The sequence below is a fragment of the Sabethes cyaneus genome, chromosome 2 (genome assembly GCF_943734655.1).
Source record: "Sabethes cyaneus chromosome 2, idSabCyanKW18_F2, whole genome shotgun sequence".
Lineage (NCBI taxonomy): Eukaryota > Metazoa > Arthropoda > Insecta > Diptera > Culicidae > Sabethes > Sabethes cyaneus.
In genome coordinates, this window is record NC_071354.1 from 205,240,765 (window position 1) to 205,262,787 (window position 22,023).

At 39.4% G+C, this 22,023-nt stretch overlaps 1 protein-coding gene across 1 annotated transcript in view; it reads left to right on the top strand.

Annotated features, from left to right (window-relative positions):
• The first annotated feature begins 499 nt into the window (after positions 1–499).
• LOC128734989 (E3 ubiquitin-protein ligase CBL-B-B) overlaps positions 500–22,023 on the top strand; it is a 147,175-nt gene continuing 125,651 nt past the window's right edge. The window contains exon 1 of the mRNA XM_053829433.1: positions 500–2,124. Within this exon, the coding sequence (XP_053685408.1) occupies positions 1,580–2,124 (545 nt within the window). The 5' untranslated portion in view covers positions 500–1,579. The remainder of the gene's footprint in view (positions 2,125–22,023) is intronic.

The window sequence follows — 22,023 nt, forward strand, 5'->3', positions numbered from 1 at the left end:
TTAATACTACTGCGGGAATTCCGTCAGGTCCATATGAGGCTGATGACTTCAGCTTACCGATCGCGGCAATAATATCATCATCGGAAAAAGTAATGTTACCAATGTTCAGTACATCGCATGGAACATTACGGAGAGCGATAATACTACGTAAATTCAAAAAAAAAATAAAAGCTCGAAATTTGATTTAATCAGCACTAATTTCTAAACGAAAAAGTTTCCACCTTTCTAGTTAGCGTCACATTTTTCCAATAAGAATCACTGTCGCAACAATCCCTCGTCGCAGCCTGTTTACGCGACGTTTTCATGAATAACAGTCTATCGAACTGCCAACAGAACAGGTTGAAATTTCTCGGCGTATCTCTCTGGTTGGCTGCCGCCGATACAAACACAACCGTAATCCATTCATACTTCTCACACTACCTCATACTTTTTCAAGCATTCGTACAGCAGCCACGCAAAGTCGGTGCCAGTCTGTTTCGAGATTTCACGATGAATTGTTGCTGTTTTGAGGTGGCTATAATACTATGCGTTCGCTTCTGTTCGTCGTCGGGAAACTGCTGCTGCTGCTACTATCGTGTCGCATTTAATTACTGAAGCATTTAGTAGAGTGATCGCGTCGTCAATGCTATGTTTTATTCGTCGTCAATATGGTGCACTAATAAAATGGTGAAGTAAAGTGGCATACTTTCGAGTTTCCAGTTTCCAGTTCGAAGTGGAAAGTGCAGTGCCCCAGAAAGTCAGCAAAGAAGCAGCGACGAATAGTGTTGTGTGATACTGTGTCTGTGCGAGTAACGAAAAGGAGAGAGAGTTAGAGTTGTCAATGCACAAATAACAGTAATTTTCTCGCACTCTTTCGCGCACTGCTCGCGACAACAGCGGTACGAGTGAGAAAGATTCTTCTGTACGGTGCGGTGCAAGGGTTAATCGGAACGAATTGCCGAATAGGGAAGACTGGCTGTCAACGGAGCTGGGCCATACTACTTGGTTGGTGTACGAGAATCGGTCCGCTCCGCTGCTAGTGTTGGTGTGTTATCCAAGCGAGATCTTCTGATGTAAAGCAGTCAAAGAAGCAGCAGTGGATGCAGTGAGAAACGATTGCGTGCGGTTGAAGAACGTCAAAACGAGCAAAACGAGAGGAGATCATGGAGTGAAGTGTCAAGTGAAGAATATACATCCAGCCAGAATACGGCGGGCGACCGATTTCGCTTAGCTAGCTTGTTTTGGTGTTTGTGTATGGTTTTCTCTGTGTATAGTGCAAGTGAGTAGAAGAAGTCGCGTATTTTGTTCGTTTTCTTGCTGTGAAATGTTTATTTCCATTATGAAATTTGTCGCGAAAATGCTCGAGAAATAATGAAGTGGCAGTCGAAAATCGCTGACTGTAATGAAAGAAGTGCCAGTGAAGAATCCCTAGAAAAGAGCCGATATCTTTGGTTTTGCCTGACCGTCCAGTAGGATGGGAAAGGAAGTGTATATGTAGAGTGTTGTTTTATTTTCGGGGAGTTTATTCAGTGCGGCCAGAGCCCTCGAACATCGGCAGGGTCGTATATGTGTATTGTTGAAAGTTTTGATAAATGTCAAGATGGCGGCTACTAACAGAGCTCGTCCGCAGCCGAGAACTAATATCTCGTTCTTCTCGAAGATCCAGGGCAAAATCTCGGATGCTTGTGCACAGCAAAAGTTCCTAACGGACAAAAAGACCCTGGAAAAAACCTGGAAACTGATGGACAAAGTCGTCAAACTATGCCAGCAGTCGAAAATGAATCTGAAAAATTCTCCCCCTTTCATACTGGACATCCTGCCGGATACGTACCAGCGGTTGCATCTGATCTACTCCAAGTACGAAGACCAGATGCATCTACTGCACGGCAACGAGCACTTCAATATCTTCATCAACAATTTGATGCGAAAGTGCAAACAGGCCATCAAGCTCTTCAAGGAGGGCAAGGAGAAGATGTTCGACGAGAATTCCCATTACCGGAGAAACCTGACGAAGCTGAGCTTGGTGTTTTCGCACATGCTGAGCGAGCTGAAGGCAATCTTCCCGAACGGGCTGTTTGCCGGGGATCAGTTTCGCATCACCAAGGCGGATGCGGCCGACTTCTGGAAGACCCGCTTCGGAAACAGGCAAGTTGCAATATACTAGCATTACCTGGATGGACACTGCAAGAAATTCGCGGGGATGGGAGGGGGGGGATATCCGGTTGTTGTGACGAAGGGCCCTTTTCTCTTAAACCGGACGTTACCATGCTGGTGGGTTGGACAGCGAAGCTGGCAAGTTTGTTCCATGTTCGATGGGAAAAGGAAATTATAATTTTCAAATTGAAATCGAGCGATAGAAATATTTACCTAGCTTAAAACTAATTTTTTGCCATTTAAAGTGGTCGAGCCTCCGTGCTAATTTTTAAAGAAATACAAACTTTATGATACCTATGCTTAAAGGTAAAATGTCTGTACAAAACTAGTTTCTTAGTGATTACACGATCGTTTTTTGTACCCCGAATGTGGCAGTTTTATTTGTTTATGAATTGAGAATGAGCTTTATCGAATAACACATTTCTTTGCTGAAATTCGAGATCTAAAAATTTGCCCATTTAGCAAATTGAAACGATTTTGACTTTAAAATTTAAGTGAATTTAAAATTTTATAGGTGTGCTTATCAATATTTTATGCAAAATACAACTCAAGGAAATCTAGCCTGTGTTCTAACCGATGCAAAAAAGGATGGCAATTTGATGTTCCGCTAATCTCACGCACATTTAATAGCAAATTTTTCGTTCCACCGGACAAACCGGATACGCACGATTACGCAATGATCGGGTGTAGATTAGCATATACAGGTTATGCGCGAACCTTCCTCACAAAATGTCATACATAATTCGTGGATTTTTGTCACCGTAAATTGCCTATAATTTTTGTAGTAAGCTTTTGACATTTAGCAACATTGCCGAAGCGAATGTTTTGCAAGCTTAGTGATAAGCTTTAACCCCTCAGGTTCTAACTGGTTACTTCTGCTTTGCTCGCGTGCATTTTAGGCAGCCTAAAACCCGGTTGCTCCCGGTTGGATGAATAATTTATACCATGAATTTTTTATACCATTACTAGGACGAGGAATTGGATAATGTATGATACGTACGCATCATACAGTAGCGTCTTGTGAGAAAGTTAACCGCAGGGCACCTGCGGGACGTACGAAATTCCTACTCAAATAGTGTCAGTGACAAATGGCAGTTCTTTTCTGCGAAATATTTTTATGCACAACTTTCGATTCGTGCTGCTCGAGCCACAAATCTTGATGCTGATGCCATCTTCTATGCTTGTGAACCAATTTCACCGTACGAATACAAGATTTTACTTCCGATAGCGTGAGAATATACACGAGTGTAACACAAATTTTTGAATCTGTTGATTTGTTGATCGATAAACTAGGTCCTGGCACTGATTTATCTCAACTTTCAGTACAATTGTGTCCCGCAGGAATTGCTCACTTTATTGATATTACCGAATGTGTGGCATATGGGTTATCAGTATTCAAACATGCCGAACGTTATCCCAGATAACCTGCGACAACGATGCCAATAGATCAACAACGATGCTAACAACACAACACATGACAACGATGCGAACAGCACGATACATGACTACGACACCAATAATACGATACATGACTACAGCGGCAAGAATAAACCATAATTTCGTTCGGAAAATCCATTCATTCGATATCCAACAGCAAGTCGAACAGGAAGCAGTTCTTTCAGCAAGATCGGCTCGTTGACGGAAGATAGAGAAATTATTCATATAGGTAAGGACGGTCGATGAACTTGAAGTCCCGTGAGTAAACTGCGTTCAAGAACAGTTATTATCCCACTGCCGCAGGTATGTGCCGTCAGTAAACCGAACCGGATACCGAACGCGTTGCACACTAATCGTGGTGTAGCAACTCAATAGATAATTCTGATATTCCATTAGTAAAGCAATGTTGGTGATCAGCTCCAGATTATGGTCACAGCACTAACGTCGTTAGTGCTTACTGGACAGGACAGTTAAGTGAAACACACGATTGTTGCTCACTGAAACCTACTCATATACTTGCTTCTCCTTTTATTTACATGTGGATTTAAATGATAGTTTGTCTATTTGAATTTGATCACAGTTGCTTATGAACAGTGGTAATAATAGGGACCATCGCAATGCGGTTTCGTACCGCAACAATGAATAAAAATGATGATGCTTACATATTTTTGAAAGCATTGAAATTAAAACAAAACTTAACTTTTATGCGTAGCCGCTACACGATCGCTTCCTGAGCAAGCGATCGCATCATACTTGCAGTTGAATGGTCATTGTCTTGCTTCTTGTTGATTGGCCTAGAACTGATAGACTTTGGTGTGATATACCGCGTCAGACGGAACATCATCTTCCCATTGAAATATCGTACAATTCAATTCAAATAATGCAAAGATATTCAGTCGCTTTAATAGATAGACACGTGGAACAGGCGATGATCACGTCAACCGCTCTGACTAAACTGCCATCGCTTGGTAAAAAATTGTTGTTGCACGATCCATTTTCTATTTCATTGGACCTCGATGTATGTCCCGGAATAAACCATGGTAAAACAATCATACCGACTTTTACGTTTGGCACTATGACGTTGATTCTTTTTTGAGACTGCAAGATGTTAAGATACTCGTTACTCCAAACTAGCTAATCCTGTTCGTGGATTGGGTCCAGGTGCTGCCCTCGATCTAAGCGTCCCCTCGTTATGGCCCCTTGAAGGATGGTTCCAGTAAAGCAGTTGATGGATCCGCCCGATCAAATAATGGGTAGGAATAATGAATTCCTGGCGATGGCGATGAAAAGATGGGTTACCCACACCTATTTGGACCACTCAAAGCAGTTAGCGAAAACGTAAACCAGGTTGCATCAATAATTGCAGCTGGTTTCGATGTTTTGCAATATCCAATCCGATATCCGGATGGAACTTGGTGTCGACAAAGGTCGACTAGTCAACATTCATCTAGGTAAAGTTCTGGGCGCTGAATGTTTTCACATCAACGAAAGAGAGGAAATTCTGAGCATTGTTTGAAGGAGAATCTTACAAATACCTAAAATACTAGCAACTAAAAGATGTTCATCACACTGTGATCAAGAAAGAGCTGCAGGAAAATTTATTGCATCGTATCAACCGTATCCTGAATACTTTTTTTCTGCCGTCAACAAGATTTAAGCCATATCACGGTCACCACAATACGATTGCCACCGACAACTTGCTTTGAAGCACGACTTGGTAAATATACCCCACTACAAATACCTGCCCAAACCCCTTCCTGGTAAATAGCTATGTAAATTTGTACTGGTATCGCGAGGTCGACATGAATATCCTCGTACGTGCCAATCAACCTGACTATATGATTTACGAAAAACGGATGAAGCGAGTAACAATCATCGCTTTCACTGCACAACTAGACCTCAATGTACAGTCATATTCCCGATTAACGTAGCATAATTTGACAGAGGAAGTACATATCCTTCCAATAGTAATCTCTGCTACTGGAATTGTTCCTTGTACTGTACTGCGTTCCTGCGTTCCTACTTAGCACATCTAGAAAGTAATACTTGGTACATGCAACTTAGTAAGGAAGTTCCTGAATCACCATTACAAATCATAGCAAAAACATTACAAAACTATAGCAAAAGTATGACAAAAGCGTGATGAAAATATAACGAAATTACATCAAAGATAAGCAAAAAATATGAAAACAAAACAGTAACATGGTGAAAATGCGACAAAAATATATAACCAGCAACAAGAAAATGTGACAACTTGACAAAAAATATGATAAAAATGTGACAAAAATCTAATGCAAATGTGTCAAACATATGGCAAAAAGTACGAAACATGACGTGACAAATACGAAACAAAGCTGTTACAAAAATTTGTTCTGCAATCCCACTGTTGACTACTTTCACCTAAACGTGACAAAAAACTTACAATTATGTGACAAAATGAGATAAAAATTTGACAACAATATGATAAAAGTACGACAAAAACATGACAATAAGTTACAATAATATGACAAAATGAGAGGACAAATATGTGATGAAACTATGATAAAAATAACAAAAACACGGCAAAAAAATCACATCTTTGTGAAAAAAGTAGACAAAAATCAATAAAAACATAACTTGAAAAAATTTCATAAAAAAACATGAAACATGTGACAAAAATATGACCAAAATGGAAACAAAAATGGACAAATATATTTCAAAAAAAGAGCTAAAGTTTTACAAAAAGTACCAAAAGTACTGAAAAAATATGATAAAAATAATAAAAAACACTATTACAGAATGATGACTAAAACTGGCGACGACAAACGAGACACAAAGATGTCACAAAAATTATTTTTAGATTTACGCAAAGCATGTGACATTTTAAACCACTCTATTCTTCTGGAGAAACTTGACGGCTGATCAGAGGTGTTGTGAATGCTACGTTTTGAAGCTATCTGTCAGGAAAAAACAGTCGGTATCAATAGGTACGTCTAAAAATTCATTGGAGTCGATTGGTGTGGGTGTACCTCAAAGGAGCAACATAGGCTCGTTATCGTTGCTCTTGTATATTAATGATTTGCACACAACATTGTCTCAAAAATATGACAAAGAAATTATTAAAATGACAATACAAGCAAGTCCTTGGGTTTAAACGTCTTTCTTAGAGCCTTCTTTATCGACAGACTTATGAGGCTAGTACAAAAATCGTAGTGGCTCTATCTAGCAAAGCCGCACCCAAGTAACAATTCTTAAGCCACTTGGTTTTACTTTAATTTTATAAAGGATTTATTACGGTATCAATCATTACCTCTAGTTTTATTGTGGTATTGCGCAATACCAAGAGGATACGAGTCCAAATACACTTAGAGCTAGCTAGAAAACCATAATAAAACTGTTAATAAAGCAATATCACCAAGTTAAAACTGGTTGGCTGCACCACATCTCTTATAAACTTGTGGCGTAGCAATACAAAATGGCGCACCAATCAAAGTTGATCTTATCGCTGTTGCTTGTCAAACCGCAATAAATTTGTTAGTTTTATAGAGCTATTAAATCGGTAACACCCTGACCAAACAGTTTTTTTGCTGCTATTATGAACAATACCGAAGCTCAACAGCAAAATAATTTTTTTTATGCGAGGCCATATTGCTATATTCTAATATTTTGTTTTAGTTCGCAAACAAAAATTCATCAAAGCAAAGTGTGAGTGAGGGAGCAACTAAAATGATTTTGCTAGAAAATGAGATTGACTAACTTAATATTATTATTTTATTAAAACAACCAGTTTTTGAAAATTGTAAAATTTCAGTGGCATGTTGATTTTATCAACCTATCATATCAATATGCGCGATAAAATACAATGCGCACATGCTGCAAATGACTATAAACCAAACCGTTCGGAATGATCTGTCAGTAAAACTTTAACTTTTCTGCTCACGGATATATTTTCAAGTTGACAAAGCTGGCGAACTGCTATTTAGCTTTTGCCAGAGCGTAAAGCGAAAAGCGTTATTAAATTATGGCGGTGACTATCAAACAGCGAAAGCCTAATTGGTTTTATTGCTGCTTTCAAAAAGGCGTGATACGACTACTTGAATTTATAACCTAATTCTTGTAGAGGTTATGGAAACATTCTGAAGAGAGGCCCACTTGGTCAGAAAGCAGTTATATAGCAGCCATCATAAAGTTCTGGTAGAGCTCATAGTTTTATTAGCGGTTTTATGAAATTGGTCATGAAAACCGCTATACAAACGTAATAAAACTTGGAATTGTTACTTGGTTAGCGTGACATTGTGGCACCCTAGGCAAAGACCCGCTTTAGCACTCCCTCGTTTTTTAAATCCGTGTTCTTTCTGATAAGATTTCAAGCCACTAACCAGATTCTGATCCTGCGCTAAATTCTGGACCACATTTTTAACATATTTTGTTCCAAATTTTGTAACAAATTACTGAACAGCTTTGGACTAGTTTTTGGATCAAAAATGTGATCCAAAATGTTTGTGATCCAAAACATTTTCAATCAGATTTTGAGTCAGATTGTGGACCGTCAACAGATTTTGGACCACAGTTTTTTGATCTGTTTAACAACTATCAACCAGATTCCGGGCCAGGATTAGATTGCGGACCGCAGGTATAACTTTTGTTTCAGATTTTAGAACAGACAGATTTGGACTAGATTTTAGACCAAAATTTGAAACACATTTTGATCCGATTTTTGTCCAGATTTTAAATCAGACTGTGGATTAAATTTTTGACCCATATTCTAGACCTAGTATGGACTACATTCTGGGCCTGCATCAGATTCTGGACCAAATCAAGGACAATTTTTATCAGATTTTGGATAAGATTCTGAACCTGAACAAGATCTTGGAGCTGCACCAAATTCTAGATCAGATTTTGGACCACATTTTTATCAGATTTTTACCAGATTTTGAATGATATTTTTTACCACATTTTTTATCAAATTTTGGACTAGATTCTAGCCCAGGACCAATTTGTGGACCTTGCCCCGATTCTGGATCACTTTTTTATCAGATTTTGCATCAAATTTGGGTCCAGAATCTGAAACTGGGAGGGTTTATAAACCAGTTTTTGGACCACATTTTGATCAGATTTTAATCCACTAACAGATTTAGGATCAAATTTATAACCAGATTCTACCCCTACACCGTATTTTGGACACGGACTAGATTGTGGACCACATTTTTGATTGAATTTTGCTCCAGACTTTGTAAGAAATTTTGGAACAAATTTGAACTACCCAGGTAACCAATAAGCATTAATATAAGCAGTAAATCAGCCGCTTATTAGCATATCTGGCATTTCATACTGCACGTTGTTGTATATTAGCTTTTTGACTGCATAGACGTTATAAATTGGCATCCAAAATTCTATTCAAATTCTTCATGTCGGTAAATAGCTGCAAATTAGCATTTTCAGCACTATAAGAAGGTTTGCAGTGAAGTAGCTTAATATATTTTTTTTTAAACGATGATTCTACAATTGATGAAGGGACGGTAAGGGAAAGTAATGAAGAAGGATTTTTTCGGGAATGAAGGGGGGGGGGGGGTAATAGGTAGCTATGGTTAACAAGTTGTCGTTGTGACTCCTATCTTTTGTCCAATGCTGGAAGGTGCATGGTTCAAACCAAGCTGTAATCAGAGATTATAACCGGATTTGAACCCACAACACCTGCCAGGGCGTGTCGCTCACTAGCCACCTTCTGGATACTGGGTTCGACGTAGAGCTGTGCGAGTTCATGGTTCATCCTCCTCCTCTATACTCCGGTTTCCTGTACGCCGCCGAAGGTCGTTCTTAGCCCTCGTCGTTCGAAAACTCCGAGCACTTGCAGGTCCTCTTCGAGCATTGTCCATGTTTCATGCCCATAGAGAACAACCGGTCTAATAAGCGTCTTGTACAGGGTGCACTTTGTACGGGAACTTAGCCTGCTCGACCGCAATTGCTTGTGAAGCCCATAGTAAGCACGAATTCCGCTGATAATACGCCTCCGAATCTCACGGTTGGTATCATTGTCCACCGTTACTAGTGAGCCAAGGTAGACAAATTCGTCGACTACCTCAAACTCATCGCCGTCGATCAATATACTACTATCCAAGCGGCGTCGTTCGGCCTTTTTTAATTAGATATATCTTTTTTTTATAATGTTTTTTTTAATGCCCTCCTCTGACTCCCACACCAAAGAGCTCCGAATGAGACCCCCTGGTAGTGGACACATACAAAAAATAAAATATAAGAAAATAACAACGCGGAGTATTTAGCTAAACAAGAAAACAAAGTGAAATCCCAATGGAACTTAGTTCCTTCGAAGGGATTCACGTAAAACTGTAAAACAAAAAAAAACATATAGCTTTATAGTGAAGTCGTTTGTGGCACAGATAACTTACTTAAATTACTATATAATCGAGATGCAGGGAAAAAAACTAGCAGAAGCCAGAAAAAAACCTACATGTATAAATGGTTGACACGTTAAATAATATACTCATTTACCTTCCTTATTATATACTGTTTTAGCTTGCTTTTCATAAGGACACTACTTCTTATTGTTTTTATTTCATTTGGAAGCAAATTGTACTTTGATGGACCATAATTAGTGATACGTTGTAGACCCAAGTTGGTAGATGCTCTGCTTCTTAATAACTCATTCGAATGTCTAGTATAGAGATAGTTTCGCCTGGTCGTAAATATAATATTACTACGGAAAGTTCGGTCATGTGAGGCATTATGTACAAACATGATAGTTTGAGAGTCGCGCAATCCTAAGATGGGTATAATTTTATGATCTAAGCTTGTATAGAGCGAATACGTCGAGAATAAATGCGGTAAATTGAAAATTATTTTTATACATCTGTTTTGCAAGGTTTGAATCTTTTTAAGTTTTGATTTAGCAGCGTGACCCCAGACAATGACTAAATACTGAAGTATAGAGTGGATACACGCATAAAATTTTAGTAATGATTTATGCGGCACGAAGCAGCGTACTCTTTTCATAAGTCCACATAGCGACGAAACTTTGCTGGATACATGCTTAATATGTATGCCCCAGGGAAGACAAGAGTCTAAATGCAGTCCTAAATACTTAAAAGACACAACTTTTTCAATACTCAAATTGCCGACGAGCGGATCAGGATGCTGACAGATTTTTTTTCGCGACGAGTGAAAAAGCATGTATTTTGTTTTCGATAGGTTCAACGAGAGTTGATTACCATTAAAAAATTCAATAAGAGTTGATAAATCCGATTCTAAGTCTTTTACTATGGACTGAACATTAGCGCGAGGGTAAAACAATGCCGTATCGTCCGCAAACAGTTTAGGTATGCCTTGAAGTTGTAAGTTTCCAATATCATTAATGAAGACCAAAAACAATAGAGGACCTATATTACTACCTTGCGGAACTTGTCCGCCATTATATATAAAATATATACTATCCTTGAAAAAGACTTAAATACAAAGTCGAAACGTCGGAAAGAATTTAAAAAACTGTTCTGATTTCCACAACACACTAAAAAATCTTACAAAAGTAAAAATTAAGATTTTTAAAACGATTTTGGCCATATTTTGAGCAAAATTCTGAAATTGAACCAGATGATGGTCCTCCATCAGATTCTGGGCTAGTTTTTGATCCTGGACCATATCGTGGACCACATTTTTTATGAAATTTTGGAACAGATTTGGACTAGGTTGTGGACCATGTTTTGGTCCACATTTTTTATCAGGTTTTGGATCCGATTCTATTTATTTTTTTGATTCATTTTTATTATCATAATGCTAATGCTAGTAACATTATTCTAGACCTTATTCTCGACAGGATCAATCAGAAGCCTTCTGTTACTGTAGCGTCTTGGTGATTCTTATGAAATCCTCACTATAAGCGCCTTCAGATTCGTTCGACAGGATCAATCAGGAAGCCTTCTGTTACTGTAGCGCCTTAGTGAATCTAATGAAATTCATACTGCAAGCGCCTTCAGATTCGTTCGAAGGACCAATCAGGAAGCCTTCTGTTACTGTAGCGCCTTGGTGAGTCTAAAGAAATCCTCACTATAAGCACCTTCAGATTCGTTCGACAGGATCAATCAGGAAGCCTTCTGTTCCCGAATAAAAATGTACAGCAAAAAAACATTGAATTACAAAATATCGAAATACCTGTTACAAAATATCGAAAAACCTCATAGAAACAATGAAAATTTCTGTAAGTTACACTGAAGTTACCATGAATATTGAAGTTTTCACAATAAACTTAAATGTAAACCGCCGATTTTACAACGAATAAGGGGATGATTAGGTGCTATTACAGTAATTTACATACAAAACCCAAAAACAGTTAACTTTGTGGTACATTCACTGGGTTGTATAACATTTCGCCGAAGACCATATCGCGGAGTACCGTTTCGCGGAGTACTTTCCGCAAAAATGTTTTCCGCGAAATGGTACTTTCCGCGAAAATGTTTTCCGCGAAATGGTTTTCCGCGAAACAGTATATTCCGCGTTATGGTTATCCGCGAATTGGTTTTCCGCGAAATGGTATTCGGCGAAATGTTATACAATCCATTCACTGTAATATAGAAAATTCAAACATTTTTACAGTGAAGTTACAACGTAAATTATTGTAAACAACAAAGTTTATAGTAAGCTTGGTGTTTTTACATTAATATTCGTTGTGCATTTCTATCCGGGTAGTGACTAAGTGAGCGTTCATTTAGTGACTAATGAGCATTGTAGAGCCGTAACTACAAAAGATACAGCAAAACTTTATTCAGCAAAATTGTAGATAATAACTAGTTCTACAAATGTTTTATACATAACTTTGTCAAATCTTCGAAATAAATTTGTCAAATCTTGCTTGACTGAAACGGTACTGTCAAATGAATTAAAATTGAGTCAAAGTGATCGTACCATCCCTGACAGGTACTACAAATATTTTTCGCAGTTTTAATTCATCGGTATTAATCTTTCATCTCGCGTCTTTAAATTTTCTGCTGGTAAATCAGAAGGTGCCGTGCCGTACGGTAATTGTGGTTCCGCAACAGTCGCAACAATTTAGAAACCGAATTATCGCTTAATGCTAATCACTTCAACGTTATGCAAGAAAAATCGCAATTGCAAGGATATAAATTTTCATAGCACAGACATCCATTAAAGCACACACGCCATGTTGTTGCATACCATTTTTCTGCCATTAAAGAAATGCCACAAAACCAATTCCACCACGCTCTGGATTTACTAAGCGATGCATGATTTCCGAATTAAACTAAAAAAGCACCTAATGCGCCGGGCCGGGGGACCGCGGCTGCCATAAAACTAGTGAACTACAACTGAGCGTGGTAAACATTCTCGCTTAAATGTGATTATGGTTTTTTTTTCGCCGGGCTTGAGTTTCATTGCAGCAGCACCACCTCGGTTGTTGGAGAGCCGAGCTCTGCTGTGCTAAAGGGATGATAAAAGCGGATTACAAGTTGTTCTCCGCAAAAAAGGCGACCGCTAGATCGTCTGGGACTTGAAAAAAGTGTTGTACATTTAATATAAACACATACATACACTACTACACAGGGGTGCGATAGAATTTCATTCCCATGATCCTTGTAACTAGTAAATAGCTTTACAAAACTGTACAGCTTTTTTTTGTGTCCACTATTCAAGGTTGAGGATTACTCGAAGATGCACAAAAAAGTCACTGCTAGAGTATGATGGACGAATGGATTGCTTTATACATATCGCTGAATGTTAGATTATATAGATAATTAATTTTTCATTCAACTAGCGTCAGCAGAGCGAGGGGTTTCCACCGTTGTTGGTTGGCACTAGCGATGTCAGGAAACATGGTGATATTAATGAGTCATGCGTAGTCGGTTTCCAATTCACCCCCTTTTTGGATCCTTTTAGCGTTTTTCTTCGTGAATAATAGAATGCAGCCTTCCCCGATGAGTGCGATGAATAAATGAATTTGCACTAAAAAGATCCATATTCTGTAAAAGGTGCTGCAAACTACAAAGGAGTTTGCTTCGACAAAACCAGCCCAAACAGAGGCATAACATCAAGAAATGTATTTCAAAGTTTAATATATTCACCGTGCAAAAAAGGCTAACACCGGCTGCCTCCCAAGGAAACAAGCAGCGCGACGCGCTGATGAATCGCGACAAATTCATTATGGTGTTCAACCATCATAATCGATTCAATTGAATATTGATTAACCGCTGCCCGTTGACGGCTGCATTGCACGACGACGCTGCCTGTCAGTAGACGCGGCTCGGTTGTACCCTTTTTTGGCCGTTCTATTGTGGGTCAGTGCCGGCCAATCGACCGACCGAGCGACCATTTCGTGGCGTGTACATTCTCTCGCCTCTTAATGTGTGTTCGGACACGTACGTAACATAGCGACACCGCTCAACCCCCGGGACTGCACTTTGAATCGCTTCTTCCTGCTACCTACCATCGGCCCCGGATAACACCCGGTCGGCGGATGTGGCTCACGATTGAATGCGGTTTCATCGAATGCACCACTCACTTCCCCTCATAATGCAGTCGATATTAGTCCTTAAAGTTTTTTTTTTAATTTCAGTGACGATTTTTCCCTGCTTACGTCGACGACGTCATATGTGGACAGAGCGGCAGGTGAATTCCCGTCCCGACGGACCCTCGCGCTTGATCGTGCCAAACTTGTTTTATTTTATTTTTGCAGGGAAGGGAGTTTCGTTATCAGCGGAAATTAATCTTACCAACCTCTCTCGAGTGTGTTTTGCAAGTTTTAGCGCACAAAACGGCAGGGTCTGCTCTACCAGCAGCAGCAGCAGCAGCAGGGAAAGCAAACTCTTCGATGGTTGTTTGTTGCAAACCTAGAAACTGGTATGAGGCAGATGAAAGTTTCCAGGGCGATAAATTAAATGTGCTTCACCACATTCTACAGAAGAACAGGCTTCGATCGGGCACAAATGGGGTCACAGAAATCGGCAAAGTTTTGCCCGGTCTTCGTCTTTGCGAAAAACGACTTCGGCTTTCTGTCTTGCGATGCAAGGACTGCGACAGTTCGTTTCGATTGCGATTGGAACATTGCATTGGAAAATAAAAGGGTGATTTTTTCGGGCATTGAATTGCAGAGCAGTTTTTTGACGGCTTCTGCCAAGTTTATATATTTGTGCAACCGAATGGAAGGGTAGAAACTACCACCGGTATATAATTGGGTAATCAAAATGGCGTGACGAGAAGTGTAAGAAATTTTTGATGGTCCAAGTTTTCGAGTGTGCAAATGCTTGGCTTTTATTTCGTCAAACGTATTCTATGCACTCTATCGGTTTAGTATTGTTCGTTTCAAATGGAGCTGAACCTTCACCGGTACCAGCTATAAAAAGTACGTTCCGTTATAGATTCTGTGCTGAATTTCAGTTTTTTACTACTTTAGTATTCTCACAGACTGCATTTACTCGTGCCCATAAGTAAACGCAAAGTGGCAAATAATTATCCAACATTTATTTGATGGGGAAACGATCTGGTTAATAAAGTTCAAGTAAAGACTGTAAAAAAGTCATAAAGCGTAGATTGACAATTTGAGATACTAAAGTTCAAGCTATAGAACGATAAACTATTAAGTTTCAAAAAGGCAAACATATTTCATGCTATTGGTTCATGACGGAAATACCAAACGGATAAAATTCAGTATTGAAATTAAACCACAATTTTTTCCGATTTGACGTGCCTCAGAGAAAACACCTAAGTCTGTTGTTGTTTATTTAATTTACCTTAAATGGTGCCAAAACTTCCACAAAAAAAATGAGAAATAGATTACCTTCAGCTATGTATCAAATCTAATCGAGCCCAACTGGGAGGCTTTACTATGCAGCTAAACGTTGATTTTTTTCTTCCTATAATGAATACTCGGCCTTTGTGTAAAGACTATGGTATTGTACCAGCTTTATGGGCTAACATAAAACTGCAGGTAACTGAATGGTTAGATGCACTGCCAACTATGGTTGCACAGTTGATGCAACAACGTGAAACACATTTAAAGCCCTATAACCGCATCTGTAAACTTTTTCAATCAAATAATCTGTCAGCTTAGAGATTATCGGTCAATGGAGGGCCAATGAGGTTATTTCTCTTTTATTGTGTTTAAAAAATGCACGCGCTAGTTTATGCGAATAAACAGACTTTGCTGAACGTTTTGTTCTCATAGCATAGCGAGATACTTGTGAAAAGCAGGTTACTATACTGTTTGAATATGCTGGAAGTTACGTCAACTATGAAACCATTACCAGAGTAGCTCTATTTTCCAACTTTCTCGAATATTTCCGAGCAAAGTAAAGGGTTGTTGTTGGCATGCGTAGGACCGAAAGAGTATCTTTTTGGTCATTTTAACTGTTACGTCAACTAGGCCATGGGCAGTACAGGTCTCTCCGAACTTTCCTGGACAATGCGTGCTTTGTAAAGTTGCTCGACTCACTTGCTGATCTTCGTACCAAACAATTTCCTAAACTCGTTCTTTGGACTAATTCCGCGGAAGGATGATAAGCACAATGCTACCGACTGCTATCGGGCACGTTCGTTGAAACCACTTCGACTTTCGTGTGGACTTTGTCAGGTATTCGGTGACGAATCTATTCCAAAAATCCTCCAAAATTGCATTAATCAATATGGTGGCGAGGCTTTCCAAGAGTTATTTTAACAAACTGGATTGTCACAAAATATGATCAAGGTGTTTGTTAGACGAAGCTAAAAGTCCTCATCTAACTGTATACATGTCGGTAGTGTAGAACTGATCATCACATCGATTTCGAACAACTTAACCCGCAGCATTACATTTGTCAGCACAGGCTTTAGTTTTAGCACATATTTTGACAGATTGGATAAGTCGCTCCCAGTTTCCCCCAAAGTGTGGAGCAGCTGCGGAATTTCTGGATAATTCTTAATGATCGCTTCGGCGGAGTATTTCATGCTTTTGTTCTATTCTGCTTTCTCTAGTTCTTTCCACAGTGCAGATGCTGCTACGAGTGAATCCTATCGAAGTTCGCTCGCCTTAGTTTGAGATTAGCAGTTTGTGGATCGTATGGGCGAAATACGTCATACGTCAATAACGGTGCGTGCGAATGCTTTATACGTGTCAATGATAAGCTAAAGAGAGATAAACTTAAATTGATTTGTTATCATTTGATTTATTGAATTAATAAGCTGAAATAATCTCAATTGTGTTACTAAATATTATAGTAACTAAACATCCAATTACAGATAGATTTAATCAAAATTTGAGTCCGTTTGCCGAATTTTACAAATATTCGCATTTTTCAGTACGAGACTAATTGTAAGTCGGAAATTATTGTTATAACCTAAAATGTCCTCTAAAACACTAGTAAACATTACAACTTTGAGCTGATTTAACCGTAAAAAGAGTCTTCATCGAACTCCGAAAGGAAACTGTCGCAACAACAGTAAAACCCGTTTTTGTTCGATTTTTGTCTGTGCGGTTCCTTTGCGCGATTTTATTACAAACAAATCTGGTCCCTATCACACCGCACAAAAATGCATGATAAAATCAGATGGGTTGTGCACAAGACACGACCGCATAGGTGACGTAGGATGCTGTTCGCTTGCTTACCTCCTGTTATGTGCCAGAGCAAGCGACAAGAATCGTTTCCGCCTATTTTTCGTGGTCCGTCATTCCATCATCTACGTTGAAGAAAATGGAGCATTTCAATTTCAGTCTGAACAAAAGAGCAAAGTTACCAGTGAGCCGTTCATCTTTTGCTGCCAAAGAAAAATTACGCTACGAATGAATGTAGCATTAGTGATGGATAGATTTGTGTTGCTAAAGAAAACCTAGTGAAAAGCCCTAAGTTCCTAGTTTACTAAGTTTCATCAATAACCGTAAACTGTTCTTTTAAGAAAGAACTAATTCTTATATGAAGGTGCAAAACATATCACTAAAACTACTAATACTGCTTATATGAAGATATAACAGATTGTTGTTCTCCGCTAATCACAATAAAGTTTATTGGGCCAGCAATAATTATTACAACAAAACATTGGGTTAAGTTTTAATGCGTTTTCCTGTGCATTTGATGCGGTCAATAAGGTTTAATTTGGTGTTAACTTGGTTTTAATGGCTATCACTTGTTCACGGCAGACAAGTTTTCAGTGTGACGATTATTGAAATTAAAATTGCTGCGGCACCGCTCGTGTTGCGGTTGGTGGTACATCACAATAAGGAATTATCAAGCCAATTAGTAATCAACGATAAAGGGTAGGCTTATATTAAATTCTCTTGTGACTTTGTTATAGTAGAATTAAATGGAATTTTCCATCAGCTTTCTCGTTGATTCCTGAATTGTATCAACACTTATTCGAAATTAATTGTAAATTATTCCAACCAATCACGAAGCGAGAATTTATACCTCGACGAAGAGATGAACAAACTGCTGTCTAACTATCGTTAGAGTTATTAGTTAACAGGAGTTAGAGTTATTTTCAATTTTTTAATGGCTCATATTGAAAATCAATAGTTTTCTATATTTTCCAATTCGATTTTCCAAACTATTGGTATAAATAGCTTCAAAATCTATTAGGAATTAACTGAATTATAAGCCGAAGCATGAAAACGCATTACCACTTTAATGACGTCATTTCCAACAACCAATTACGAAGCTAGGATTTCTAGATGGACAAGGTTTCATTATTTTCAATATTTCAATAGTGCGCACTTAAAAATCAATAGCTTTCCGTATTCGTGTAGATGCGTAGAAGATTTTCCGATCGATTGGTGCAAAAATATTTAAAATCGATCGGGAAACCGCTAAGCTAGTAGCGCTCAAAATCTTTCATTTTTCGTGACGTTCGCATTTTTCGATTTTTTGGAATGACCCCCTATACCAGCTACCTTCCTGAAAGACGTGGTCCTACGTCAGCACGATCTTCCAAAAACATGGTTTGACTGTACTCGACTGTCACCACTAAGCGTCATATAGACCATACCAAGCAAGCATTTTCAATGAGCGGACGTACTAATGAACAGTATAGCGCCTTCAGACAGTGAGAATCATTGAAATCACGAGCGACTTTAGTGATGAAACCTAATTGTCGAGAAGCTTTTGCTATTGCAGTGGTGCCATGCAAGTTGAAAGTGAGTTTGGCGTCAAGCAGTACACTTTTTTGATTCTACCTGTAAATAGGTTGGATTTAGTTAAAACTAGGTTGAAACTACTCAAAATGCCCTTAAAGTGTACAAAATCAAATTTTGGGTAAAAATTTCAACCAATTTTGGCTACTTGCTACCGATAACTGAATTATTCTCTATGACAAATAACGCACTTTTAAGTTCCTACTACTAATTTTTTGGTTGAAAAACTACCCAAAATCTGAGTTTGTACTCTTTAAGGGCATTTTAAGTAGTTTAAACCTAGCTTTAACTAAATCCGACCTATTTACAGGTAGAATCATTTAAGAGTGTACCCCAAGGTCGCTAACTTCATCAACTTTAGTGACTACATGCTCATTTATTTGATAGTTGTAGACGATTCATTGGGCTGACGATGCTATGAAAAGTCATTACTTAGCATTCCGGAATGCTGATCACAAGCCAGTTTTTCCTGCGCCAATCAACAAACAAATTTAAGAGCCTCTGCAGCCAGACACAGTCATCAATAGAACGAATTCCCCGAGCATAATTTCAGATCATCTGCATACTTCGGTTTGCATTCAACTCCAAGCAGCGTCGCAATATCGTTGCGAACAACACAAACAGGAGAGGTCCCATGTTGCTGCCTCGAGGAACACCCGAGCAGTGGGTAAACTGGGAAAAGAAACAGGAGTTGAGCTGCACACGTAGAACTCTGCCGTATAAACAGGAACTGAGCCATTTCGTGAAATTCCGAGATGCGCCGAGTCGCGAAATTTTCTGTAGCAGTATTTTATGGTCAATACGATTGAACGCTGCTTTCAGATCAGTATAGATCGCCTCAATCTATACTTCTTGTTCCATCCATTCCTATAGGATATACAGGTGGACGTGAGATCCATAAGGTTCGTGCTTACGGATCGACCAGGCATGAATCCGTGTTGGTCGGTAGAGATATAGCATTTTGTTCTAGCAAAGATGAAATTACTTGAACCACTGGAGCTTAAAATTCGTCATGAAACTAGAAACGAAATTTTCCTTGAAATTAGACATAAAATCCAACTTAAAACTGAGTTAAAAATTTTACTTCAAACTGGACTTGTTATTGGACTTAAATTTTTGTGATTTCGCACCAAGTACTGATGCAGGTTGTAAATGACAACCGAAATACGTAATGAAATATTTATGCAAGTAAAAAATTTGTTTTACAAACCATTTTAAAGTGAATACTTTGCGAATTTCATAATAGTAAAATTAAGTGAAACAAATTCCTTTGCTCATATTTGAAACTAAAACACTCCACAAAATTTTTGATTTGATATTGAACTTGAAATTAGGCTTAGAATTGCACCTCATATTTAATTTGAAATCAAACATCAAACGTGAAACAGGACATAAAATTGGGCTTGATATAGTGTTAAAATTGGTTTGTGAATGGCTGTATAATGCATATTATTAATGCCTTACGCACCTGCGGAATCTATCAAATAGACTTACAGACTACAATAGACTACACTGGTCTACAGTTTACAGACAGACTACGCAGACTACAGTGGTCCTCAGCCCCTTATCCCGCAACTCCTGTCCCTACCGTGGTCCCAACCGGAATACGAGCAACCATGAGGGCACTAAGGTATATCGACCGGGCAGGAGACACTCATGCTAATGCTGACTGTCAGCACGTGCATAGAGATGGTCGGGTATGAAAATTTGAATACCCGAACCTGACCCGTACCCGATCAAGAAAAAAATTAAAAACCCGTACCCGACCCGAACCCGCAAGTTTATTATTTTTGATACCCGAACCCGACGGGTACGGGACGGGCCCGGGTACCCGACCATCTTTAGTGTTAAATGTGGTCAATAGAGATACCCGACCCGACCCGTATCCGGTTTCAAAAACAAAAATTAAGAGCCCGTACCCGACCCGAACCCGCAAATTATTTTTTTTTCAATACCCGAACCCGACCCGAGCCCGGCGGGTACGGGTACGGGTGCGGGTTTCGGGCAAATTTTCCACTACCCGACCTACACGTGCAGTAGTCTAGTCAGCCAGAAGCGTCTATGTACATGTCTCTACTCGCACCGACGCACCTGCATTCCAGGTTAGGAGCGACTGATGTGAGCATCTGATCCCGGACGGGCGGCTGAATTAAGACACGTGATGTTTCGGCACTAAAGCTAAGATCGGATTATTCGGCATCGGCCTGGGCCATGAAACATGGACGATGAATAGAAATTCGGTACTTGGAACTGCAGATCGCTGAGTTTCGTAGGTGGCGACCGAGTGCTGTTCAAACAGCTTGAACTCCGCAAACTGAACTCGTAGCTCTGCAGTCGTCGCAACAGAGAGAAACCTTGGAAGATCCCCAGTCACCAACAAACTGGAAACGGGCTTTATAGTGTTGGGTAGCTCCCCAGACCTAGTGATTCTCCCCACACAAAAATATCCTCAAACCCACTTGGACATCACTTGACTATCGTACAATGGACCAGATTGACCACGTTCTAATGGATGACCGGCTCTTCTCTAACATCTACGTGTCCTCCGGGATGCGGATATTGACTCTGACCATCACCTAACTAGTAGCAGTATATCAAAGCCGTCTTCCTCGGTTGCCCATCAGGCAGCTAGGTAACCTGCTCTTTACCGAGAACTATACGCGAATTCTGGATAAAACACTGCCTCCTTCCGATGAGTTAGGTGTTTCAACCCTCGGAGTCTGTTGGGGCCGACTACGCTCGGCTATCGGAAAGGCCGGTACCATGTACAGCCTCGGAGTATACTAAACGATTGGTTTGATGGGGAATTCCAACAAGCAGCGAAGAAAAAAATTGTTGTGAAAAATTATCTGAGCATTGCCACTAAAGATAATTTGGTCAAATACCGACGAGCAAGGAACCAGTTGACCACGATCATGAGCAGTAAAAAGATCCAAAAGGAAGATGGTGAAGTATTAGAACAGCTATTCCGAGCGAAAGGAAGAACTAATCTTGTAAGAGTTATACAGAGCTTTAAAACATGGCCGAGAAACGCTAACAACTGGGTTATTTCTTATTTCCAAAATTTGGTAGAAGAAGAAGCTACCGGAGAAATGGATGGAAGAAGTGGTTTGTCCCATCTACTAAAATTGGGACTCGGCTCGACTACCACAACTATTGCTACATAACGCTGTTAAACGCCGGCTACAAGTTACCGATAGCACAAGGTTTTGCAGGGGACTATCAAGTGGGCTTCATCTTGCCGAAACATCACATATCACATCTCTATTGATTTCAAAGCAGCAAACGATACAGTCAATCGAAACCAGCTATGCCAGATAATGCACGAACGCGGTTTTCCGGACTAACTGACGCGA